Raw genomic sequence first — 21562 nt, 5'->3', positions numbered from 1 at the left:
AGCGAAGCATCGAGTCGACTCGGGACACGTGACCAGGCATCGAGATAGTGGGGTCCTTCCCTGGGCTCGAAATCATCGCGGCGCACGCCCGGCGCGCTAGCCTGCTGGAGCCAAAAGTAAACAACGTAGCAGCCTCTCCCGCTTGTGCCTGGACCTGGACCCTGTACCTGTCACCCACATCGCGACTCCCAGCACGTTCCACACCACCACTATCTCAACACTGAGGATTGCATCACGCACCCATTCTTGAGCATTGCACATTACACGCGCTGCTGCATCATTCTCGTCATTAAGATCACTCAACAGACAGCTACACAGTCAAACACACTCCCATTTTGCACCAGAACCACCGAAAACAATACACGGCATCGCGCCTGCCTCACCGCATGGTCGTCACCAAAATGGCCACGCCACGCGCCGTGAGCAATGACGAGTTGCTCTCGTCGCCCGACCCCCTCAACGCCTCGCGCGACGAATCCTTCCTCCCTTCTTCTCGTCGCGTCACACGAAGCGTATCACAAGTCTCCCACCGCTACATGTCCCTCGGAGCGAGCAACTCCCCTCGCAAGCAGACCATCGCCGTCGACATTGGCAGCGCCAAGACCCCGCAACGCCTCTTCGTGACCCTCGAAACCGAGAACGACGACCAGAACCGCATAGCACGCACCCTCTTCCCGTCGTCGACACCCGCGAGGAGGACGCGTAGGAAGTCCTCCGCTGCCACCACCAAATCTGTGCCACTGCGCGACGAAGATGCGCCTGGCGCCATCACGCCGAAACGAAGGGGCCGGGGCAAGAGGAACTCGACCCCGATGAAGCAGACACCTGGCCGAAGCAAGAGAGCGAAAACGACAGAGACGGACGACTCCGAATCCGACGCAACCTCGCGACCGGCCCCGGCCTCAGCGGCCGGCAGGAAGAAGACCTCTGCAACCCCCAAGAAGCGCGCTGCTACACCGAAAAAGACCGCAACCTCAAAGAAAAAGACACCACAGCGACGTAGCGCGAGAATTTTGGACCTGGAGGAGGAGAGCATGTCCGATGCCACCGTTCTGTCGGAGCTGTCAAACATAACAACTAGACAGTCCAAGAAGCGTAAGGCGCAGAGTGCGCCTGAGGACGATACATCATCTTCAAAACAAACCGCAAAGCGGGCCACGGGCAAGGCGCGCCGCATGGCACTGATTCCTGAAGAGATCGAGAGAATCGCCGAACCCGTTTTAGACTCGGTTGAGAGTATTCATGTCGAGGAAAATACCAGGACCGAACCCATCGCCGAGGAGCCTGCCACAGAACCTGCAGCCTCACTCGTCTTTGAACCACAGACATCGGAAGACCCGTTGACTAGCGACGCTATCGTGGACAAGACCGCAACACAAGACATTACTGCCGGAGCACCCACTCAGGAAGTCTCCACAGAGTCTTGGATTAGTGAACGCCGCTCATCAACACCCGTAGCAGACAATGGATGGGACGCTCAGCATTCCGTTCAGCAGGAAGAGCTGGAAGAGCTGGAGAGCAAGCCAGAAACTGAGAGCATTGATCAGAACGATGCGACGGTTGGTGTTGCCTCCAGTCAAGAACCCGTACCGCAAGACCAGTCTATGATGCAAGGCGAATCGGGCATCCAGAACGAGCTTGAAGACGAGCAGCATGCGCAGCTCGAAGCTTCGAAATCACAACATGAGCAACGGGAAGAAGAGAAAGAAGCTGCCCCGGAGCCCGACATGTGGCTTGCCATGTCCGATGCCGCTGGTGGGCCCCTCTCAAATTTTAGCGATGATGCGCATTCTGACGACGGTCCCGATGACCACTCCGACACCAACGATGACGCTCCTGCAGAGACTGTCGCTGATCAATTCTCCGACGACGAGGAAGCTGCAGCGCGACCTGCACTTGACGACACGGTCGCGCAGGGAGAAGACTTCAGCATGATATTCGCTGCTTCCATCCCCTCCTTACGAGGCAGTCTAGGTGTTCGGCCCAATGAGACGATGGAATTCGGCGAAGAAACAAGCTTCATAATCAGCCAGACGCTTGAGTCTTTTAGAAAGTCGAGGGCTGGAGAAGAGACTGCTGCTCAAAACGAAGGAAGCCCTGATCTGAGTTATGATCACAGTCGGGTCTTTCAAGAACAGGGCAACGGCCGCGATGATGATCGTGACGAAGTCCGTCGCGATGACGTTCAGGATGTCGAATCTCACCAGGCTGATCAGGACGAGGCTCAAGGTGCTATCACCGAGATCGACAATCTCCCAGCTCTTCCGTTGTTCAGTCAGCAAGCCCCGACTACCTCCCAGGCACAGCTTGACCTCAATTCCGAATGGTCTGAGGCTCCTGGCGAGGTTCTCGAGGCTGCCGTGCTGCGTGAGCACCAACAAGGCGGCGACGAGCGGTCTCCTGTCAAACGCTACAGGCCTGCGGCTCGCATCTCGTCGCCAGAGATGTCTGCTTTATACGAAGACCCATTCCTCGATATTGCCGAGCAACAGGCGGTAGCGCAAGCACCTAGCTCCCTTGCTCGCAGGTTGTTTTCATCTTCTAGAAAGCTCCAGCCTCAAGCGGCTACATCGTCTCCAGCCGAGCCAACCCAGCGACCGCTGGCCCGTCAATCTCTTGCCCGCCAGGTTCTTTCTTCTGCGCAGAAGTCGATGGACGTTGACTCGTCGCCAGTAAGATCAGTAGCCTATGAGGATGAGTTTCCCGAGGTTCCAGACAATGTGCTTGCAGCCTTTACTCCGGCTAGGTCTCAGTATTTGTATCCCAAGAAACCCTCTGCTTCCGGATCCCCCGCCAAGTCGCCCGCCGCCAAGTCAACCTCGCTTGGCAACACCTTGGAGATGACTGGCGCCGAGTCTGCTGCTTCTCCCTCTGGCTCAGTACGCGGCCGTTCAGCTTTGTCGCCTCCCAAGCGCCACCTTTCCCCTTCATTAGCTCGATCCAGCCCCCGACGCAAGCCGGTATCCCTGAGCAGACAGTTGTTTAACTCAAAGGTGCAGGAGGCGCGGCATGCGGATATTGATCAAAACGTTGATGCCATCCCTATTGAGCTCACGGGCAAGGCGACGCCCAACGTTGATACGGACCATGACGAGTCTGCTGCCTACAACGACTCCTGGTCCGAAATACCAGAAGACGTGCTGGACGCTGCGGTGCCTGAGTGGTATCTGGCTCAACGGAAGGCTGAGGAGCGCGCCAAGAACACCCATGATCGCGAGAAGGACACTCTCGAGCATGGAGCTCACGATGTTTCACTCATGGATGAGGAAGATGACGACGAAGACGTTCAAAACGTGAGCTCATTGGAAGACCGCGTCGCGGAGGACGACAATCCGAGCGGGAACGACATGCATGAGGAGCTCTCCGAGGAAGAAGCATTTGAGGAAGATGTCCAGCACGAAGATGAGAAAGAAGATGCCCGTGACGACGCTCATATGGACCATGTTGGCGACGACAGTGCCCACGATGATCTGGCAACCGAAGGCAACACAACCCAGAAGGACATCGCTGCTGCTTCGTCTCCCAGGAGCCGTGCTGCTTCTGTTGCTAGCACGCAAGGACGTCTGCCGACCCCCGAGCTTACATCTTCGCCCCTTGACAGCACCGTGATCTCTCATCACGACCGCAACGGAACGGCCCCAGAGCCTGCTGCCGGGGACACTTTACCCGAGCTCCCTGCGGCAACTTCGAACGCGAGACCGACGCTCGATGTTCTTGTGACGGAACCCGAAGCCCAGAAAAAGTCGACACCCACGGCGCCAGAGCTCTCGTCTCAACGTACTTCTCAAGATGCCAACATGCTAGCTCCCCGCTCTGCTTCTGCTGAGCTGGGACATCGCCCGTCTCTGTCACCCATCGTCAGGGCTGGGCTTGCTCTGCAGAGCGTCACTTCCGAGGCTTCGTCGCCCATCTCCCGGCAGAACTCATTGGGCAGTCCTTTCAGGCCCGCAACGAACGCTACGCCTAGTCACGCGGCTGGCCGCTCTATTGAGCGTCCAACCTCCAACCATGTCGTTCCGAGTTCCTCGAAGCTTATCGCCACTGAGACCCCGAAGCAGCGGCCCACGACGTCGGCAGATCAGTCTGCGAGCCAGCCCGGCGCCCAGTTCACTGGTGCCAGAAAGGGATGGTTCCCGCCGCTGTCCAATATTCTTCAAGCTGGCGCCAAATTCTTTTCGCCTACAGCGGTAACCTCCGCGCGCGAGCAGGCGAGCCTCGAGTCCCCAGCGGCGAAGCCGGCAGCGCGTGACCCCTCCCAATCACTCAATAGAATGAACGATTCTTTTGCGTCGGGGCGAGAGCAAGAGGTCATCGCTTCTTCTGGTGACTCCGACTCACTCCATGTTGCTCCCCCCCATGAGGAGGAATCGAGCTGGATGGTCGACGAGCAGTCTCCTGCAGCGGCCCCTCGAGAAGAGACTGTCTTCCAGCACCAGGTTACAAGCCCGAGCCTCAGTGTTGCGTTTGGGTCCGTTGCTGGATACAGTTCGCATGCCCGTGAACCAAGCATCATAGCGCCGACCCAGGATTCACCTCCCCGTGAAACTGCCGTAGGCGAGGACGAAGACGAGGAGGACATCTGGGAGGTCGAGGCACAGCGAGATACTCCTCAGGGCTCCCGCCAACAACCCTTCGGTAAGCGGTCAAGTGTACGAGGTACTGGCTCCCTGCGTCAGAAACCATTTGGTACGAGTCCCCGCAAGAGGCACCATCCCTATGCCAAAGCCCGGCCTGTTGTGCCCAGTCCGTGGACGAAGGCCGGCAAAGAGAACGAGCCCCTGGGAGACGAAGTGACAGGCTTGACACCGGCCAAGACACAGGCCGCCGAAGCAACACGAAGTGTTCAAAAGAGCGCACAATCCAGCCGTCAAAAGAAAATGTTAAGCTTCTTCTCTTCTCCAGCTCTCCTACCAGGTATGGAAAACGCACAGGCCGCTCTCGAGCGCAAGAGGCGTGATCTTGCTGCCCAGGAAGAAGCTGCCAACCGGCCAGCCGAGAGCCCTATTCACGTACTTCAGACGAGCAACACCATGTTTCCGACTGTCCCGTTCAAGAGCGCAAATCCTTTCACCAATGCCAGAGCACCAGCGCCTAGCTCGCTGAGGAAGTCTGTTCTGGCGCCCAGCACTCCAGACCGATCGCAGGTCCAGTCCCGCGGCAAGTCAACGCAGAAGAGCCTTGGCGTGTCCAAGCTGTCGTTCGCGCCGACACAGTCCGCGACACCTGTCCGGATGCACCTTTCCCACGCCGACATAGAGAAGTGGCAGGAAGATTCTGCTCTGGAAGAGTCATCTTCTTCTCCCGATCATCGACTGAGGTTTCTTCGCACTCTGCCGCCGAAGAACGCTTCGCCCAGCAAGTCTGCGATGCGATCGCCTCTGAAGGCCCGCACTCCCGGCCCTGTGGTAGAATGGGACAGCGGCGTCGAGTCGCCGATGACTCAGGCGCAGAAACGGTTTGAGAGGGAGCTTGAGCAGGCTGCTGTAGATGACTTTGCTCGTCGCCAATGGGAGGCTCAGCACAGTGGCACAAGGAAGAGTGTGAGCAGACAGCGCACAGCCAGCGAGGTTGCTACCCACGACGACGAAGTCAGCAACGAGGACGTAAGTGAAGAAGACACTCATCACGAGCTTGTCGGTGACGATGACAATAATGTTGAAATGATCGACGCCCCAAGCGTCGAGACTGAGGAGGAACTCTCATCGAGCCCTCCTCGCACGCAGCTGGCATCCCACCAGCCCAGAGAATTCTCACAGCAGCGGGGACTCTCGATCGAGCTCGAGCTCCAGCTCCAACGCGAGCGCATGGAGCAATACGCGATGGAGCGACAGGAGGCACTGCGACGTCAGAAGGAGGAGATTGAGCTTGCAAATCAGCAGAGGCTCGAAGAAGAGAAGAGAGCCAAAGAGCTGACAGAGATTGAGCGAGAGCGCTACCGCAAACAGGCCGTGGCAGAGTGGGATCAACCCCTCTCCAGGACCGTCTGGGGCGACACTCACTACCGCTACATGCACCGCCTCATCAAAATGCGGCGCAAGGGCCCGTTCAACTATGTCTTCCCGGAGGACTTTGAGCGTCGCACGGGATGGCTCATGGGCCAGACCGTTCTCGCACACGACGAGACGCAGCAGACGCTTGTGCTGAACGCTTGGCACCTCAACGTCATTGACGTGTTCATGAGCGAGGTCAAGGGGGTCTGGGATGAACTCGAGCTGGCCATCAGGCTCTTCTCCATCGTCGTCATGGAGCGACTGCGCGAGGAGTGGCACCTTCCCCTCGTTGAGATCCGGAAGGCCATGGTGGCCCAGCGCGCAGCGTTGGTGGCGCAGGCCGAGGCTGCTGCCAACGCACAGGAGGTTGCGGAGGATGATTACGAGGACGACGACGAGTACTCGGGAGTTTAAGGGTGCGCGCATGACAGACGAGGGGAGGCACAGCTGCTACGTGAGTGGCTTTTCGCCAGTATCGGTGTTTTGGTTTTGGAGTCTTTGTATTGCATTCTATGGCGGCATAGCGTTGCATTTTGTCTTTTCACTTCCACGAGGAGAACGAGGTCATGTTTGGACGACGAAGGCCTTTGGGGGCTTTTTCTTGTTTTGGGTTTCTCGAAGGCGTTTAGGAAAAGGGGACGACGGTTGGGAATCGCCTTACAGCGCCGATTGGCATCACTACGACCTTTGAGAGCACTTGGCGTTGAGCTGTCATGAAGTTCTAGCATGTCCGAACACAGAAGCCTTTCGCTCTCGAGAGCAGGGGACGAGGGTCTGCGCAATCAGGAATGGACTTGGGTGTCAGGGGCGTTTTGGTACCCGCCGTAGGGGGTTTGGTGTTGGAGATACCCGTGTCAGGGAGTGTCGAGGTACCATAGGATTCACTGAATGAATGAATGAGCGAGTACATAGCGATCCCATCCAGGTGGTTCGATGTCTTATTGTGCCATGAAGAACTGGTCATGATGCTGCTCACGTGGAGGCGCTGGGCGGTACTAGAATTAGAGGAATGTACGAGCCGCGAATTTCACATTCACACACATGATCCAGACCCACGATGACGACTCACTTCAGGCGGGCACGCAGCAGACGACAGGCGATGGACATGGCATCGAATGATTCGCGTCCGGCGTCTTCACCAGCGGTATCTATGATGTTGTTACACTACAGCTCGCCGCCCCCCCCCCCCTCTCGCCGGGCCCTCTCCCGGCCTACTCCAGCTGCGAGGCCTGGTTCGTGTAGAGCACGTCCACCACACCGCCGAGCTTCTCGATCGTCGCCAGGGCGTGGTCGTACGACTCGTCACGGTGCGTCTCATCAAAGATGATGAGGCAGCCGGCGCCCTGGTCGAGCACGCCAATGATGACCTTGTCGAGGATCATCTGGGAGAGCTTGCGCTCGACCTGCTGGGTGTCGAGGCCGACCATCTTGGCAATGTGGTCAATCTCGACGCGGGAGAAGGGCTCGATGACCTTGATGAGGTTCTGCTCGAGCATGGCGTCGTAGAGACGGCGCAGGTGGTTGCGGATGAAGGCGTCGGAGCCGAGCTCGTAGCGGTACGAGGTCAGGGCGCGCTCGTACTCCTCGAGGGAGCGGTTCGAGTGCGCGCGCGCAATGGCCTTCATGGCCTCGAGGTTCTGGCCGGCGTACTTCTGGGCCTGCTTCGAGGCCATGAGGTTGTTGACGTCGTCGGCGAGGTTGAGCATGATCTTGCAGAGCAGCATGTACTGCAGGGCGGCGGTGGCCTTGACGGGCTCGTCCTGCGTGTGGTAGCCGTCGAGGGCCTCGATGAAGTAGGAGAAGGCCGTGTTGAAGTCCTTGTCCTCGGCGTGGAGCATGCCGCTCTGCATGTCGAGGTTGGCCTGCAGCAGGGGTGGCGTGTAGACGGAGGCGGCGCTCGTTCGGGCGCTCGTCAGGGCGGCGCGGGCTTTGGGAATGTTGCCGAGGGCGTGGTAGACGCGCGACTCGAGAAGCTGGACCTCGACGAGGACAAGCTTGTCGTCGAGACGCTTGAGCTCGCGCAGCAGGCCGTTGATGAGGGTGAGGGCATCGTAGTAGGACTGCTTGGCCATGAGGAGGGTGACGAGACGGGTCTCGAGGTTCTGGCGCAGGAAGCTCCGGCGCTCGGAGGTCGCCCACTCTATACATGACTTGGTGACGGCGATCTGTGTGTCGGTGGTGTTGGGGATGGCATCGAACAGGTCAAGGAGCTGGCGGACTAGGGAGGTCACAGTGTGAGTCGCCGGGTCCATGAGGGGGTGTGGAGGGAGTCATCTCACCAAGCTTTGCCGTCTTTGCCTTGGCGAACGATGAGAGAGTCGTTCGGCTTGTCGTCACCAAATCCACGAGCGCTTGCGCATTCCTGGTACGGTCAGTCAATCACGGCTGCTCATGCGCCAGCGTGGCATCAGCCGCCATGCGGCCCTTGGTGCAGCTTACTTCTCATCCCGGTACAGCTCGCCCAAGCTTATCAACGCCGATTCGTACTCCTTGATGGCGGCATCAGACGTCGCAGATGGCGGTTTCGACAGGATCTCTTTGTAGGCCTGCTCCGCTTCGCGAGGGTTCGATTTCGCCAGCTTTTGGGCATCCTGCACCCTTGCCGAGTCGCCCTGAGCCATGGCTGAAGATGTGTCGGTGGTGCGGTATGTGTTGGGGGTGTGTGCAGCAGAGTGTATATGTGTTGATGCGGGGGGCGTTGCTGTTGTCGGAGATCGGAGGGATCGTGGAGGGTCGACCGTTTAGAGCACAGCACAGGGTTGAGGCGGTTTGGTGGTGATGCAGCTGGGCTGCCTGAAGCTCCCACCTTTCCCGTCAGTTGCTTGGGCGGCCTGTTACTAATCAGTAGTAACGAGATATCCGGATATGTGGATAATGGGGATCATGCTTTGTGGGACTTTCCAGCTTGATAGGCAAAGACAGGCTTAAGATCCTTCTTTGTGGTGCACCGTAGCCAAAGGGAGCCTGCCGTACCTCCTACAACGGGCCGTGATTGATCCAAGGCGCGCTCTGATTCGAGATTATACTCCGATAAGCCCCACACCCCGCCAAACGCTCTGGAAATTTTTGGAGATGGCCCAAGTGAACGAGGCGAGGATCCAGAAGATCTTTGGAAATCATAACTGTTTGGGTCCGTTGCACGCAACACGCAAACTCGATCTCCAGACGCAACCCTTGCTTCAACGAAGCTCCGGGACCCCTTCGATCATCGTCTCGTCGATATCAGTACCGAAACGAATTGTCACCTTGGGCTCTGGGCCACTTTCGCCATGAAGATCAAAGCTCTTAGTCGGTCGGTGTCCGAGTACAACCCGCCTGGAACAGAGGTCGTCAAGCAGCCGCGTAACCTCGATCCTGGCGCCCATCCCTTCGAGCGTGCGAGAGAGTCAGTGACCCGAAATGCAGCTCTTCTGGCCATGTCCAAAGCTAACGGCGACCAGATACACGAAAGCTCTCAATGCGGTCAAACTCGAGCGCATGCACGCGGCGCCCTTCGTGGCCGAGCTCGGCCAGGGCCACGTCGACGGTGTCTACACAATGGCAAAGGACCCCAACAGTCTGCAACGGTTTGCGTCGGCGAGTGGCGACGGCGCTGTCAAGGTGTTTGACATGACGAGCCGGGACGAGGTCTGGCAGACGAAGAGCGCACACGAGAACATTGTCAGGAGCGTCTGCTGGACCAAGGATCAGCGCCTGCTCAGCGCGGCGTCCGACAAGACCATCAAGCTGTGGGATCCCTACAACACACCGAGCGAGTCTGCGCCCATCTCGTCGTGGCTCGGCAACAGCGGCTTCACGGACCTGTCGATGCACCGGTCGCGCAACGTCTTTGCCGCGTCTTCGTCGTCGAGCTCGGTGGCCATCTATGACCTGGAACGCCACAATGCCGCGCCAGACGTGCTGGGCTGGCCCAACTCTGTCGACACAATCAATGCCGTGGCATTCAACCAGGTGGAGACGTCGGTGCTTGCGGCGTGCGGCCTCGACCGATCGATCGTCCTGTTCGACCTCAGGACCTCGATGCCTCTGACGAGGACAACGCTCAACTTTGCCTGCAACACCATCTCGTGGAACCCCATGGAGGCCTTCAACTTTGCGGTGGGCAGCGAAGATCACAACATTTACGTGAGTCGCTTGCTCCGAACACTGCTCCTTGGTGCAACAGACTGCTAACAGGGGTGGCCAGATCTTCGACATGCGCAAGTTCGACAGGGCGCTCAATGTGCTCAAGGACCACGTTGCCTCGGTCATGTCCGTCGAGTTCAGCCCCACGGGCCAGGAGCTCGTCTCGGGCTCGTACGATCGCACGATTCGCCTCTGGAACCGCGACCAAGGCCACTCGCGCGACATCTACCACACGAAGCGCATGCAGCGCGTGTTCAGCACCATGTTCACGCCCGATTCCAAGTACGTCCTCTCGGGCTCCGACGACGGCAACGTGCGTCTCTGGCGCACCAACGCTTCGGAGCGGTCGGGCGTCAAGTCGGCGCGCCACCGACAAGCCCTCGAGTACAACAATGCCCTCATCGAGCGCTTCAGCCACATGCCCGAGGTGCGCCGCATCAAGCGTCACCGGCACATCCCGACGGTCGTCAAGAAGGCGGGCGAGATCAAGGCGCAGGAGCTCAAGTCGATCAAGAGGAGGGAAGAGAACGAGAGGCGGCACACGAAGAAGCAGTTCCAGAAGAGGCGCAGCGAGCGCGAGAAGATGGTGCTGGCGCGGGAGAAGTAGGGTGTGCGACGGGGGCGGCGGCGGCACATGCTCCTTGGATTGTCTTGGGTTTCGCAGGCGTTTTGGCATGGCATTGCTGGGCGTTTTTTAATACCTTCTGCGCATGGGCGTTTTCGAGATGGCTAAATTGTATGTAGTTTTCAATCGTGGCCCCCGGTCAGGTGTGAACCTGCAGAGAGTGTCAATGGGGATGCAAACATGGTGCTATCGTGATCGATCCGGGTTCATCGGCAAGTCGTTCGAATTGCCCACGTGCCTAGAATAGGAACAGAACCCCTTCAGCAAAGATATGCGACGAATCTTGCAGCAAAAACAAGACCTCCTCGACCAATCGATCGAGTTGCTGCTGTGTGGAGGATTCGGCTGAAGCTGAAGAGGGGGGTTGACGTGGCGCAGGGGCCGAAATTCATTGGAGTGACATGCACTGCCATTGCTCGGCTACAGCCTTGCCTGGTACTCTGTTTCTCAACATGACAACAAGTCAGAATCCTCAAAACTGCTGTTGGCCCTGCTGGTTTGGCACCCGAATCACCTTGCCCTGCGGATCATCGCTCTCACCCATCTTGGCGTCGCCGTAGACAGTGAGGGGTAGGCCGAGTGGTGAGAACTCCTGGCACCTGGAAAGACTCGTTCACTCATGTACGATAGGACAGCTTTGCGCAGCCAACATGGCGTATCACACCCGCCCGGGAAAGGGCTCTGGTCCTGTGTTTCTCCGTCCGTCGCCAGAGCCAAGCGGGAGTTCGTCGAACTCTGTCTGTCCTGTATGCAAGAACTGGTCTCTTGAGCGATGGACGACACCGTCACATGGCCGACGACAGAGCCCCGGGGCGCCGATGAGAGTCGACTTTTTTCAGGTGGCCGAGTCGGCCTACGAGGAGCAGTGCCGGTTCTGCTACGTCATATACTATTCACTCCTGGCCATGGGTTGCGATGTGCAAATCCATGGCTACTCGGTCCTGTCTCTCCATGCAAAGCCGAACGCCCCCTTCTACGTTCTCTGGGATGATGCTCGGGTCGGCCGCAGCGTCGTCGAGGTGTTCCGTGAAAAGGACGCAGGCTGTCTGCTGGACATGCTTGGGTCAGCAACGCCCCTACGCGAGGATCTTCGCGATCCAGGACTCTACGACGAGATGCGACAGGTTCTCCACGAGTGCGAGGAGGAGCACCCTGCGTGTTCACAGGTCACTGGTGAGCTGCCGCGGCGGCTGCTGCATATTGGGCCCGCAGCCCGCCCCGATCTCTGCGTGACAGCCAGTTTCCCAGAAGATGCGCGATACATTGCTCTGAGCCACTGCTGGGGGCCCGACGCGCCTTTGACGACCACATGGGCAACCCTCACGCAGCGCGAAGAAGGTATCGAGTGGAAGGACCTGCCTCGAACGTTTCAGGATGCCATCACCGTCGCTCGACAACTCGACGTCGAGTACATGTGGATCGACTCTCTTTGCATAATACAAGATGACGAGTGAGCGAAACCCCCCCCTCGCAGCGTGGTCGAACACCGTGGCAAGCCCCCCCCTGTGCTGACTCGCCTCGTACCACCACAGAGACGACTGGGCCGTCGAGTCGCTGAAGATGGGCTTCATCTACGAGCGAGCCTACCTCACAGTGGCCGCAGCAACGGCAGCCGGCGACCGCCAAGGGTTCCTCGGCGGCTCGCCCGGGCGCGAGCACTTTGCGTCGCGCACCATCGACATGGACCCCTTTGGCGGGCCGTCGGGCGTGCAAGCGCGGCGCGTCTTCGACGTGCGCGCCACGACGCTCCAGGACCCCCTGCACACGCGCGCGTGGACCTTTCAGGAGCGCATCATGCCGCGGCGCATCCTGACCTTCTCCTCGGCCGTCTTCTTCGAGTGCCACACGGGCGCGCGCTGCGAGACGGGCAGCGGCATCCACGCCGACCCGTTCTACCGCGCCAACGTCGGCGTCGCCGGCGACAACTTCTTCCGCGACAAGGAGCGCCGGTTCCTCGACCTGCTGCGCCGCGAGGCCGACCCCCGCAGCCTCTACGACCTGTGGGGTGTCGGCATCATCGAGCAGGTGTCCAAACGCCGGCTGACGCACGCGCGCGACGTGCTGCCGGCCATCTCGGCGCTGGCGCGGCGCTTCCACGCCGCGCGGCCGGGCGACACGTATCTCGCCGGCATGTGGCGCCAGGACCTCGCCGGCGCCCTCACGTGGACTGCCGACCCGAACAAGCGCGGCGCCCTCACACGGAGCTCGCTCATGGTGGGGCTTCACGACGACGACGACGACGACGAGGAGGGGGAGGGCTCGCGCTGCCGCACGACGCGGGTCTACCGCGCGCCGTCGTGGAGCTGGGCCTCCATAGACGGGCCGACGTGCCTCGACGGCCTGGGCGACGTCGTGGGCAAGGGCGCCGAGAGCGACTGGAAATTCCGGGTCCTCGACGCCCACACGGACGTCAGCTCGGCGAACCCCTACGGCGAGGTGACGGGCGGGTGGCTGCGCATCCGGGGACGGCTCGCGACGGCCGTCCTGACCATCTACTCGAACAGCTTTGTCGATCCGAAGGACGGGAGACCCAGACCCGCCTCGAGGCCCGCCGTCGGTCTGAAGCTGCTGAACGTCTTGGGAGACGTCGTGCCGGCCCCGAGCCACCGCGGTATCGGCATCGACACGCCGCTGGAGTCCCGCGTTGTCCTCAACGGATCCGTCACCACGGGCGCGCGCGTGGACGGAGGCGGCGACTGGCTGGAACGAAAAGCCAACATGGACTTCACGGTGCGTATCATGATGGTGGCGAGGTTGCTCAACGGAGGGGGGCCCTTTTGCCTGATTCTGGGCAACAATGGTCTCTACGGAGACGACGCGACGTGCTTCGAACGGCTTGGTGTTGTGAATATGCACGAGGACAGCCTTGTCAGCCGAGAGGATGTGTGGCATGAAGAGGAGTTTATGATTATATGACAAGCAAACAAGCAAATGAATGGAGGAGGCGTCAAGTTTAGAGCTCACCGTGGACGGTGCGGCTCGAGTCAAGAACCTTGAGCTGTCATCTCGGGAGAGGGCGTGCCTGACACGCAATACATATATATGATGAAAACCGCCATATGGTCTTGCTTTTCGAGAGACATCTCCGTCGTTTGCGGGGGCAATGTGTCCAAGGTATAAACACGGGAGAGCAGCACGTCAGGTCAATAACAATCTTCATCATGACACCAAACACACAGGCAGCTTCATCCGGATAAAACATGTCCAGCACCCGATAGTGTAAAGGTGAATGCAACGGCTATGTATGACCCGAACCGGCAATGCTCGCGAATGCCCGGCTATCGACTATGTGTGAGAACTAATTGTAGACAACTGACAGAACGTGTGTGGAAGCAGGTTTGGTGTCCCCGCGCCACAGGAAGAAGCAGAGAGAGAAAGAGAGAGAGAGAGAAACACGAAAACGGCCAAAAAGAACACCTGACCAGGCATCATTCCCATGCATACTCTCGTACAACGTCCCGAAAGCCGTGAAAAGGGGGAAAGGGTAGGCGCCTGTCTTTTCCATACGCCGCTCATTCGTCCTCTCATGACACATTTCCGTTGACGACCGGGGCCGCTGCCTCGGCCGGCGGCGGCGAAGGCGGTGTGTCGACGGCCGCCTCGTCGCCATTGACATCCTCCAGCAGCTGCTCGTCCCCTGGCTCTTCGACGCCTTCTTCTCCTTCAAACTCTTCGTCCTCGTCAAACTCCTCGTCGCCAAAGTCGTCCATGATGAGACCGTTCTGCCGCTCCCAGACCTCCCGTCGGATGCGTTCATCCTTGGCCGTGCGCGCGCGCTCGACCTCCTCGAACCCGCCGGACTTTTTGAGCCTGCCCTCCTCGACAAAGTTGGTCAGCTCCTGCTGCAGCTTGTTCGTGTTGCGCGTGGCGAGCTCGCGCTGGCGCAGCTTCTCGGCACGCTCGATGGCCTCGAGGCGGTCCTCGTGGTTGGGCATCAGGGCGCGGACCTCGCCGAGGACGCCCTCCTTGGCGGCGTTCTGGTCGAGCGAGTTGCCGAGGCTGTTGAGGCCCTTGGAAAAGTTGCGGGCGTTGCCGGCCGACGCGCCGGTGCCGTTGTCCTTGAGCTGCTCCTTGGTGGCAGCCTCGACGAGGGCGAATGTTTCCGAGGCCTTCTCGAGATCGTCCTGCAGATCGACCATGAGATCCTCCATAAGGCGCAGCTCGTCGCGGCCCTTGCAGACGTCCTCGAGCTCCTTCTCCCAAATCTTGGTCCAGATGGGTTTCTCCTGCTTCATGTAATCCTCCACCTTCTTGAGCTCCATCGTCAGGCGCGTGATGTCCTTGGCCACACCCTCCAGCTGCCTGGGCAGGGGGCGCACGCCGCGGTGCACGACGTCCTTGCGGAGGTCCTCGACTGTGTCTTGCAAGTCGTCCACCTTGGTCACGAGCCTATCCGAGTCCTGGTTGAGCTGCTCGCGGCCCTTGGAGACGTAGGTGTAGCCGCCGTCGCCGTTGATGTGCGGCACGGACGCGTTGATCGTTGCCGCCTTGACGTTGCTCGCCTTGGCGCGAATGGCGGTCATGGAGCCCTGAATCTCAGATTGAAAGTTCGAGTACGTCTGACGCATGACGGCAAGGTCACGGCGCAAGATTTGGAGCTCGGTCAGGTGGCCTGGGGTCAGCTTGCGACCCGAGGCAACGGCCGTGGCCTTGGAGCCCTCTGCCGTCTGCACAATCGTGGGAGGCGCGGCGGCCAGCCTGGCCAGTTCGGTGGCCGTCTCCTGCTGACGCTCTGAGACTAATTGCAGCGCAATGCTCTGGTCACTCATGCCTTGCTTGACGTCCTGGATGATCTGTTTCAGTGACCCGATGCCTTCATCAACATGGCGCTTTACTTCGTCCAAGGCTTCAATGTTCAACACCAAGACTGTTCGGTCCTTGATGTCTGACAGATCCTCCAGCTCGTGTCGCACACCGGAAACAGGGTCTTGGATATAGATGTCGGGTAGATCTGCTCCATTCGAATGTGTGTTCCAGGAAAACTTCTCGATAAACGCCAGTTGCAGACGCCCAATCGAGAGATCACTATAGCCCTCGGGCAGGACGAATTTCTTGACCTTCGACTTGTACTGAAGGAAGAGGGTCAGGTCCTTGGTCAAGGGAGGCGAGGCCTCCTGGAGGAAATTCTCGGCCCGTTTCTTCTCGGGCGTCTTGACCTCCCGGGGCAGGGGTGGCTGCTCCTTATCAAGTACCGACGTTGGCACCGGCTCAGTCTTCTCCTTTTCAGGCGAGTACGGGGGCAGGTCCGGCAGATCGCTCGGCAACGGTCCGTTGAGTGTTGCGCTTGGCTTGGGGTACTTGTCTTCCGGGGTCTTTGCTGTCGGACTGTCAACCATGCCCGACCTGGGCGGGAGATCTGATGTGGAAATCTCCTCGGCGATGCGGCTCGGCGCCCGGACAGGCGAGGGTTCGTACCCTGCGCCGCGTGCTGACTGGTTCGAGGTGCTCCGGCTGTGACGCACGGATTCACGGACTTGGACGGCACGCAACGACTCCCGGACCTCGCCTCTGCCACGATTTGGTATTGGCGTGTTCTGCGAGGGGAGCATAGGCACGCCGGTCATGGGTCCTCCGAGGTGTTTGGAGATCTGGTACTGCGAGTATCTCCGCGACGCCCTCCTCTCGAGGTCACCACCCTTTTGAAGAGCGGCCAGCGCGCTGCTGGCCTGCTTTGGAGGCGGCGGTGGCGGCGGCGGCGGCGGGAAGGCGTCAAGATTGAGATCCGCGTTGGGTGGGCCGGCGGGCATGGCCGTCTCGTCGCCGGGGTAGGGTGGCATGACTGGCATGTTCTGCATCGTGTTGCTCGACATGGAAGACTGGTCCGAGACGAGTGAGGTCCTGGACTGGTCCCGCGGCGGGAAACGACGGCTCGGCGACGCATTCGGGTTTGCGTTGGGATTTGAAGACTGGCCCGACGTCTCTTTCGACTGCAAATCCGGCCGATAGCCATTTTGTATGCCCTCCTCCAGCAGGTTGGTCAGGCCAGTATTGCCGCTGGCGACGGTGCTCGTGCTGACGGTGCGTTCCGGGGCAGAACTTGATGCGCCGGCTTCCCTGTCCCGCGCCTGTTTCTGCCGGAGTTTCTGCTGTTTCCTCTTGAGGCCGTGTAACAAGTTGATAATAATGTCTCGTATCCTTGGCAGGTATTTTTCGAGGCTTTCTGTGCTCGCTTCCTGGCTCAGAGTCGACTCGAGTATGTTGCGAAGAAGTTCTGGAACATTGCCCAAGTCGGACGTGTCGACATTGATAGCGCTGAACGCGCGACAGGCCATGTTGAACTCGTATCCCAGCCTAACATATACATCGGACACTTGGCCGTCGGTCGCCTGGCCTCGAGACCATTGTGTCAGGGTTTCGAGCAGCTGTTTGGTAGCGACAAGGAGATGGGTGACGCTCTTCTCGATTTGGGAAAGGGGCATGTTCGCAGACCCCGTCGAGTCCTACAAGGATACACGTCAGCACCACGGCACCAAGAAGCATGCCGCAGATCCCAGCAGGGGCGAGCACACGACGCGTAGAAAGAGGGCAGGCGGCTCAGAGGGTCGGTCAGACCCAGCACGCCTGCAAAGCGGTGGGACGAAGCCAGAAAGAGACAGAACGAGGGCAGCAACTGGCGCACCTTTCCTCTGCGCGAGCTGCTAGACTGCGCGGACCGGCTCGAGGCGGTCGACGACCGCATCTGGGGGTTCATGCCAACGCCGGGCGAGATGGAGCGAACGGGGACATTTGGAGGAGGGCCAGGTTCGGTGGCGCCGGGGGAGCGGCGCTGCATGCGTGATGGGCCAGGTGCTTGCATCGTGGCGGTCGTGACCGGGACGGCGCGTCGTTTGCGAACGGGCGGCGAGGTTGCAACAAACGTGAGGACGATGCGGCGCCTTTTTGCTGGGTGGGCACAATGTTCGGTTTGTTGCGCGGCCGTAGGATCGTTCCACCTCCTGTCTCTCTGCTACGCGACGGCCGATTAGGTGTCCTTCCCCCCTTTTTTTTCCTTGTTGTATTATGAGCGCGGCGTGCGGCCAACAGATGTACCGAATAGAATATCGAGTGGAAACAAATCGGGAGAGTAAACGATGGGGAGGGGACAGGGAGCCAGAGCGCTTGGTGGGCACCGGTGCCAGATCAGACGTCCATGAGGAGAGGCGCTGTGGGCGACGTCGGGCGGCGCAAGAAGTCTTGTCGAAGGCGGAGACGAGATGGTGATTACACTGTCGAGTGGACGAGCGAAACGGGACGACGACAGGAACGGGTCAGGTGCGTTCGGGCCAGGATGGATGGAGGATGCAAAGACTCCGGGCTGAGATGCAGGTCGATAGGGGATCTCCAGGACTGAGGTCAGGCCGTGTCGAGCCAGGAAGGTACCTCAGGTAGTAGCCAGGTAGCCAGGTAGCCAACCAGGTCAGCCGGCTGCTGGCGTGTCTCACTGGGGTGTGTGGCTTGAACCTCTGGGGGTACCCAGGGAGTTACTTGGATAGGAATCTAGGTAGGTAGGTACACAGAGGTTCCTTCATGCCCCGGCCAGCCAGTGTACCCACGCGCACGTGCCCTGCACCGTCGCCAGCCACGCCAGCCTGAATGGCCTGTACCTGCTTTCGACAGCTGTTGGGGAACCCCGCTGGAACCCCTAAGGTTCCCCCAAAAAGGGTTCCCCCCTAAGGAACCTTAGTACCAGGACCCCCGGACCCCCCCCCTCCCACCCTCCTTGGCCTGGTGAAACGTTTCAACAAACACTCGACGTCTGTGAGGCCGTCGAGCATAAAGCAAGCAATGAGGGGATCATCATGGACCGTGGCATCCGATCTAAACTAACTGAGGTTCAACCTGGATACACCAACTGACGGCTGTCTCTCTCTCTCTCTCTTTCTCGCTACACCAAGCACATCTGACTCCACCGTCCCAGATTGCGTCCAAGGCTTACACGCTGATCGTAGATCGAGAGACAATCGCATTCCTCTCTCTCGAGCATGCCAGCAACTTTGGCCTGGTCTAGAAACACCTTGTCCCAAGCTATCCGAACCTCAGCACTAGCAGTGCAGATACACCCGAGCAACCTCACCGCCACCGGGAGGCCAGGCTGTTCCAAAACAAATAACCATGCACCCCCAACGTCGCCAGCGGGTGCAGTATCGCCGGCGTCGAAAACTGGACATGCCTCGTGAGAACCCGTGCCATGATGCTCTGCGGTACACCCGGCGTGTAGAAGTAATCGTGCATCAGCTCGTCCGTCAGCCGCTGCACCTTTTCCATGCGCGGGAACATGTCCCTCTCAAAGGCGTCCACCTGCTGGTCCAGCGTCTCCTTCCCATCCTCCGTCTTCTCGGCGGCCGCGATGATGGACGCCGCCAGCCTCATGGCGTCCTCGAGGGCCACGTTGACGCCCTCCCCAGCAAAGGGCCCCATGAGATGCGCGGCATCGCCAATGACGGTGACACCTCGGTGGTGTGCCCATCGGAAGCCGACGGGCAGCATGTACAATGACCTCGTCTTGCAGTCCCCTTGTGCCTTGAGGATTGCGTCGGTGATGGTGCTGTCCCAGTCGCGATACTCCTCCATCAAGGCCTCTTTGGCGGCTGCCAGGTCGGATGTGTCGTGCCCGCACTTCTCCGGCCTCATCCAGTCCGCCTCGTCTTGCAAGGACGATAGGTAAACGTTGAGGCTGCCGTCGCCCATCTGCTGAATCGAGAGGCGCTTTCCGTCCGCGTGACCAAAAACACTGCCCCTGTTGACGAGCGTGTAGAGCCCCGGGGCCGTCGCGCGCGCGTTGGGGATGCTGAGCTCGTAGAGTCCGATGCCGGTGTAGGTGGGATCAACGTCGGGCTTGATGAATTTGCGGACTTTGCTCCAGGCGCCCTCGGCACCCACGACGAGGTCAAAGTCCGACGTCGTCAGCTTGTCAAAGACGAGCGTGTTGGGCGCCTCGACACGCCGAAGACGATGATCCCACTTGATGATGCCCTCGGGGAGGGATGCCGCGAGGATGCGCCGCAGCTGCGCGCGGTCGATTTCGGGCCGTTCTTGGACGTCGCTCCGCGCACTGGAGGCTCCCATGACGAAATGCTGGCGCGCGTGCTGGTCGACCCAGGCGATGTACTGCCCGTCATATCGCGCGTGTTCGAGGAATTCGTCCCATAATCCGGCCTCCTTCATGGCAAGGAGGCCGGTCGACGTGTGGAGGTCCAAAGTCCCGCCTTGAGATCGAAAATCGAGCGACGCCTCGCTCTCAAACACGGTGACGCTCACATTGGCCCGATGGAGGAGTCTCGCGAGCATGCAGCCTGAGGACTGTTAGACGGGACAAGGCACAGAGGGGTGAGAGCAAAAAAAAAATGAATAATGTACCAGCCGGGCCAGCACCGATGATGGCAATCTTAGGCCCCATGGCCGGAGGAACTGGTGCATCCTGGGAGGCGGTCATGTTGAAGGTGCCGATAGATGATGGGAGACGACGACAGACGATGGGAGACGATGAACACCGTACGCGTGCCCTTGTTGGGGACAGTCAAACGTCGTATAAGTAGTCACAGCTCCTACTCAGGGCCATCGTCTATGCATGTGGACAGACAGGAGAGCCACATCGCGTGAGGCTGGCTTGCGGCAACAATGGATGAATACCACGCGGCGTTGTTGTAGCGTGAAGTCAGTTCGCTCAGCTAGGCTTGATGGACATGCAGTATTGGCTGCATCAGCGACAGCCTCCCCCAACGCAGGTGCGAGTGCGAGTGCGCCGCGCAAAGACGTTGCCGAATTCGTCACAGGGCGGGCGAATCAATCCATGGTCTCCGGGTGAGCTCTAGGCAAGTGTCGGCATACAGGCATTGCATTGCCCTGAGGTCCACTGGGATGGGACGCTCCGTCTGTTGTCCGAGGTGGGCAGGGCTGATGCTCGCCGAACATCAGACACACAAGACATCAACAGGCCTCAGACAGAACCGGCCTCAGAAGCGACTGGCTATGCTGATCGAGAAGATGGGAACACGGGCAAGGTGTGTCGAGGCGGGGCTTTCCGGGTGGATGGAGGAGGGAGGCCAGAGGAGGAGGAGGAGGATGACTGTTGGGTGCGTTGGTGTGTTTGGTGAGGTCCACCTTCCATGTACCATGTACCTTTCTAGTCGTCGCCTCAGGCCGAAACACCAGAAGTGAGCTTCCGACGCAAATCCCGACCGAGAACCTTCAATTGGCATCACCACCACCGCACCCACAACTACCACTCCCCTCAATCTCTCCCATCACCAGTCCTCGCTCCGTCACCAATCGCCAACATGGTCTTCGCGTGGAAAGCCGCCGGCATCACGTGAGTGCCATTGCCATTCCCTCCCCCCCTCCAGCCCGCCCGCCGGCCGCCCGAATGTCCCGCGTCGCCATGGGCAGGAAAACGAAGTGAACTGGCCTCCGAGAACTGACCCGCCGATTCCCGCACCACAGCTACAACCGCTTCCTGGCCGTGTCCGCACGTGCTGTGCGTCGCAGCCTCAAGGAGGACAAGAGGATCCTCGCCGAGCGCCGCGGTGCCGTCGCCGAGATCAGGTTCGCCAAGTGGGAGGTAAGCCGACACTGAATGACCCTGCTCCGAGCCAGATCGCCCCCTGGGGACGGAGGGGGCGTGGCAAGAAGGGCGGAAAAGAAGAGCATAAATGGAAGCAGAACGCTGACCCCAATGCCGCGACGAACAGAACGGCAAGATGGGCGAGCCCAAGGACCTCGTCAAGGCCAACGCCGCTCAGGCTGTCGAGAACGCCGCCGCCGGCTCCTCGTAAGCCCGTGTATCGAACGCAAAAGGGGAGGATGATGGATGGCAGTGGAAGAGCAGGGGCACCAGCAGCAGCAG

The 21562-nt window shown here is 59.7% G+C and overlaps 7 protein-coding genes across 7 annotated transcripts; 4 read left to right on the top strand and 3 right to left on the bottom strand.

The window, feature by feature from the left end:
* Nucleotides 1-386: 386 nt before the first annotated feature.
* D7B24_005790 (uncharacterized protein) lies at nt 387-6404 on the top strand (the record flags this gene model as incomplete). Its single annotated transcript, XM_028639935.1, has 1 exon — nt 387-6404. One exon carries the CDS (start codon nt 387-389, stop codon nt 6402-6404), a length of 6018 nt encoding a protein of 2005 aa, XP_028495730.1.
* A 797-nt stretch (nt 6405-7201) lies between these two features.
* On the bottom strand, nt 7202-8611 carry PSMD11 (26S proteasome non-ATPase regulatory subunit 11; the record flags this gene model as incomplete). Its single annotated transcript, XM_028639934.1, has 3 exons — nt 7202-8208; nt 8270-8352; nt 8430-8611. The coding sequence occupies 3 exons, from the start codon at nt 8609-8611 to the stop codon at nt 7202-7204; spliced, it is 1272 nt and encodes a 423-aa protein (XP_028495729.1).
* Nucleotides 8612-9259: 648 nt separating this feature from the next.
* SOF1 (rRNA-processing protein sof1) lies at nt 9260-10722 on the top strand (the record flags this gene model as incomplete). The annotated part of the gene is made up of 3 exons (XM_028639933.1): nt 9260-9375; nt 9431-10115; nt 10177-10722. 3 exons carry the CDS (start codon nt 9260-9262, stop codon nt 10720-10722), a joined length of 1347 nt encoding a protein of 448 aa, XP_028495728.1.
* Nucleotides 10723-11390: 668 nt separating this feature from the next.
* D7B24_005787 (uncharacterized protein) lies at nt 11391-13656 on the top strand (the record flags this gene model as incomplete). The annotated part of the gene is made up of 2 exons (XM_028639932.1): nt 11391-12190; nt 12273-13656. 2 exons carry the CDS (start codon nt 11391-11393, stop codon nt 13654-13656), a joined length of 2184 nt encoding a protein of 727 aa, XP_028495727.1.
* A 608-nt stretch (nt 13657-14264) lies between these two features.
* On the bottom strand, nt 14265-17536 carry BUD6 (Bud site selection protein 6; the record flags this gene model as incomplete). Its single annotated transcript, XM_028639931.1, has 2 exons — nt 14265-17180; nt 17360-17536. 2 exons carry the CDS (start codon nt 17534-17536, stop codon nt 14265-14267), a joined length of 3093 nt encoding a protein of 1030 aa, XP_028495726.1.
* Nucleotides 17537-18789: 1253 nt separating this feature from the next.
* D7B24_005785 (uncharacterized protein) lies at nt 18790-20152 on the bottom strand (the record flags this gene model as incomplete). Its single annotated transcript, XM_028639930.1, has 2 exons — nt 18790-20012; nt 20077-20152. The coding sequence occupies 2 exons, from the start codon at nt 20150-20152 to the stop codon at nt 18790-18792; spliced, it is 1299 nt and encodes a 432-aa protein (XP_028495725.1).
* An 844-nt stretch (nt 20153-20996) lies between these two features.
* D7B24_005784 (uncharacterized protein) lies at nt 20997-21491 on the top strand (the record flags this gene model as incomplete). The annotated part of the gene is made up of 3 exons (XM_028639929.1): nt 20997-21028; nt 21160-21277; nt 21408-21491. The coding sequence occupies 3 exons, from the start codon at nt 20997-20999 to the stop codon at nt 21489-21491; spliced, it is 234 nt and encodes a 77-aa protein (XP_028495724.1).
* Nucleotides 21492-21562: the final 71 nt, after the last annotated feature.

The sequence above is a fragment of the Verticillium nonalfalfae genome, assembly GCF_003724135.2.
Source record: "Verticillium nonalfalfae strain VnAa140/NRRL 66861 chromosome Unknown scaffold_38, whole genome shotgun sequence".
Taxonomy (NCBI): domain Eukaryota; kingdom Fungi; phylum Ascomycota; class Sordariomycetes; order Glomerellales; family Plectosphaerellaceae; genus Verticillium; species Verticillium nonalfalfae.
The sequence above is the reverse complement of the archived record's forward strand: the minus strand, read 5'-3'. Positions and strand labels throughout refer to the sequence as shown.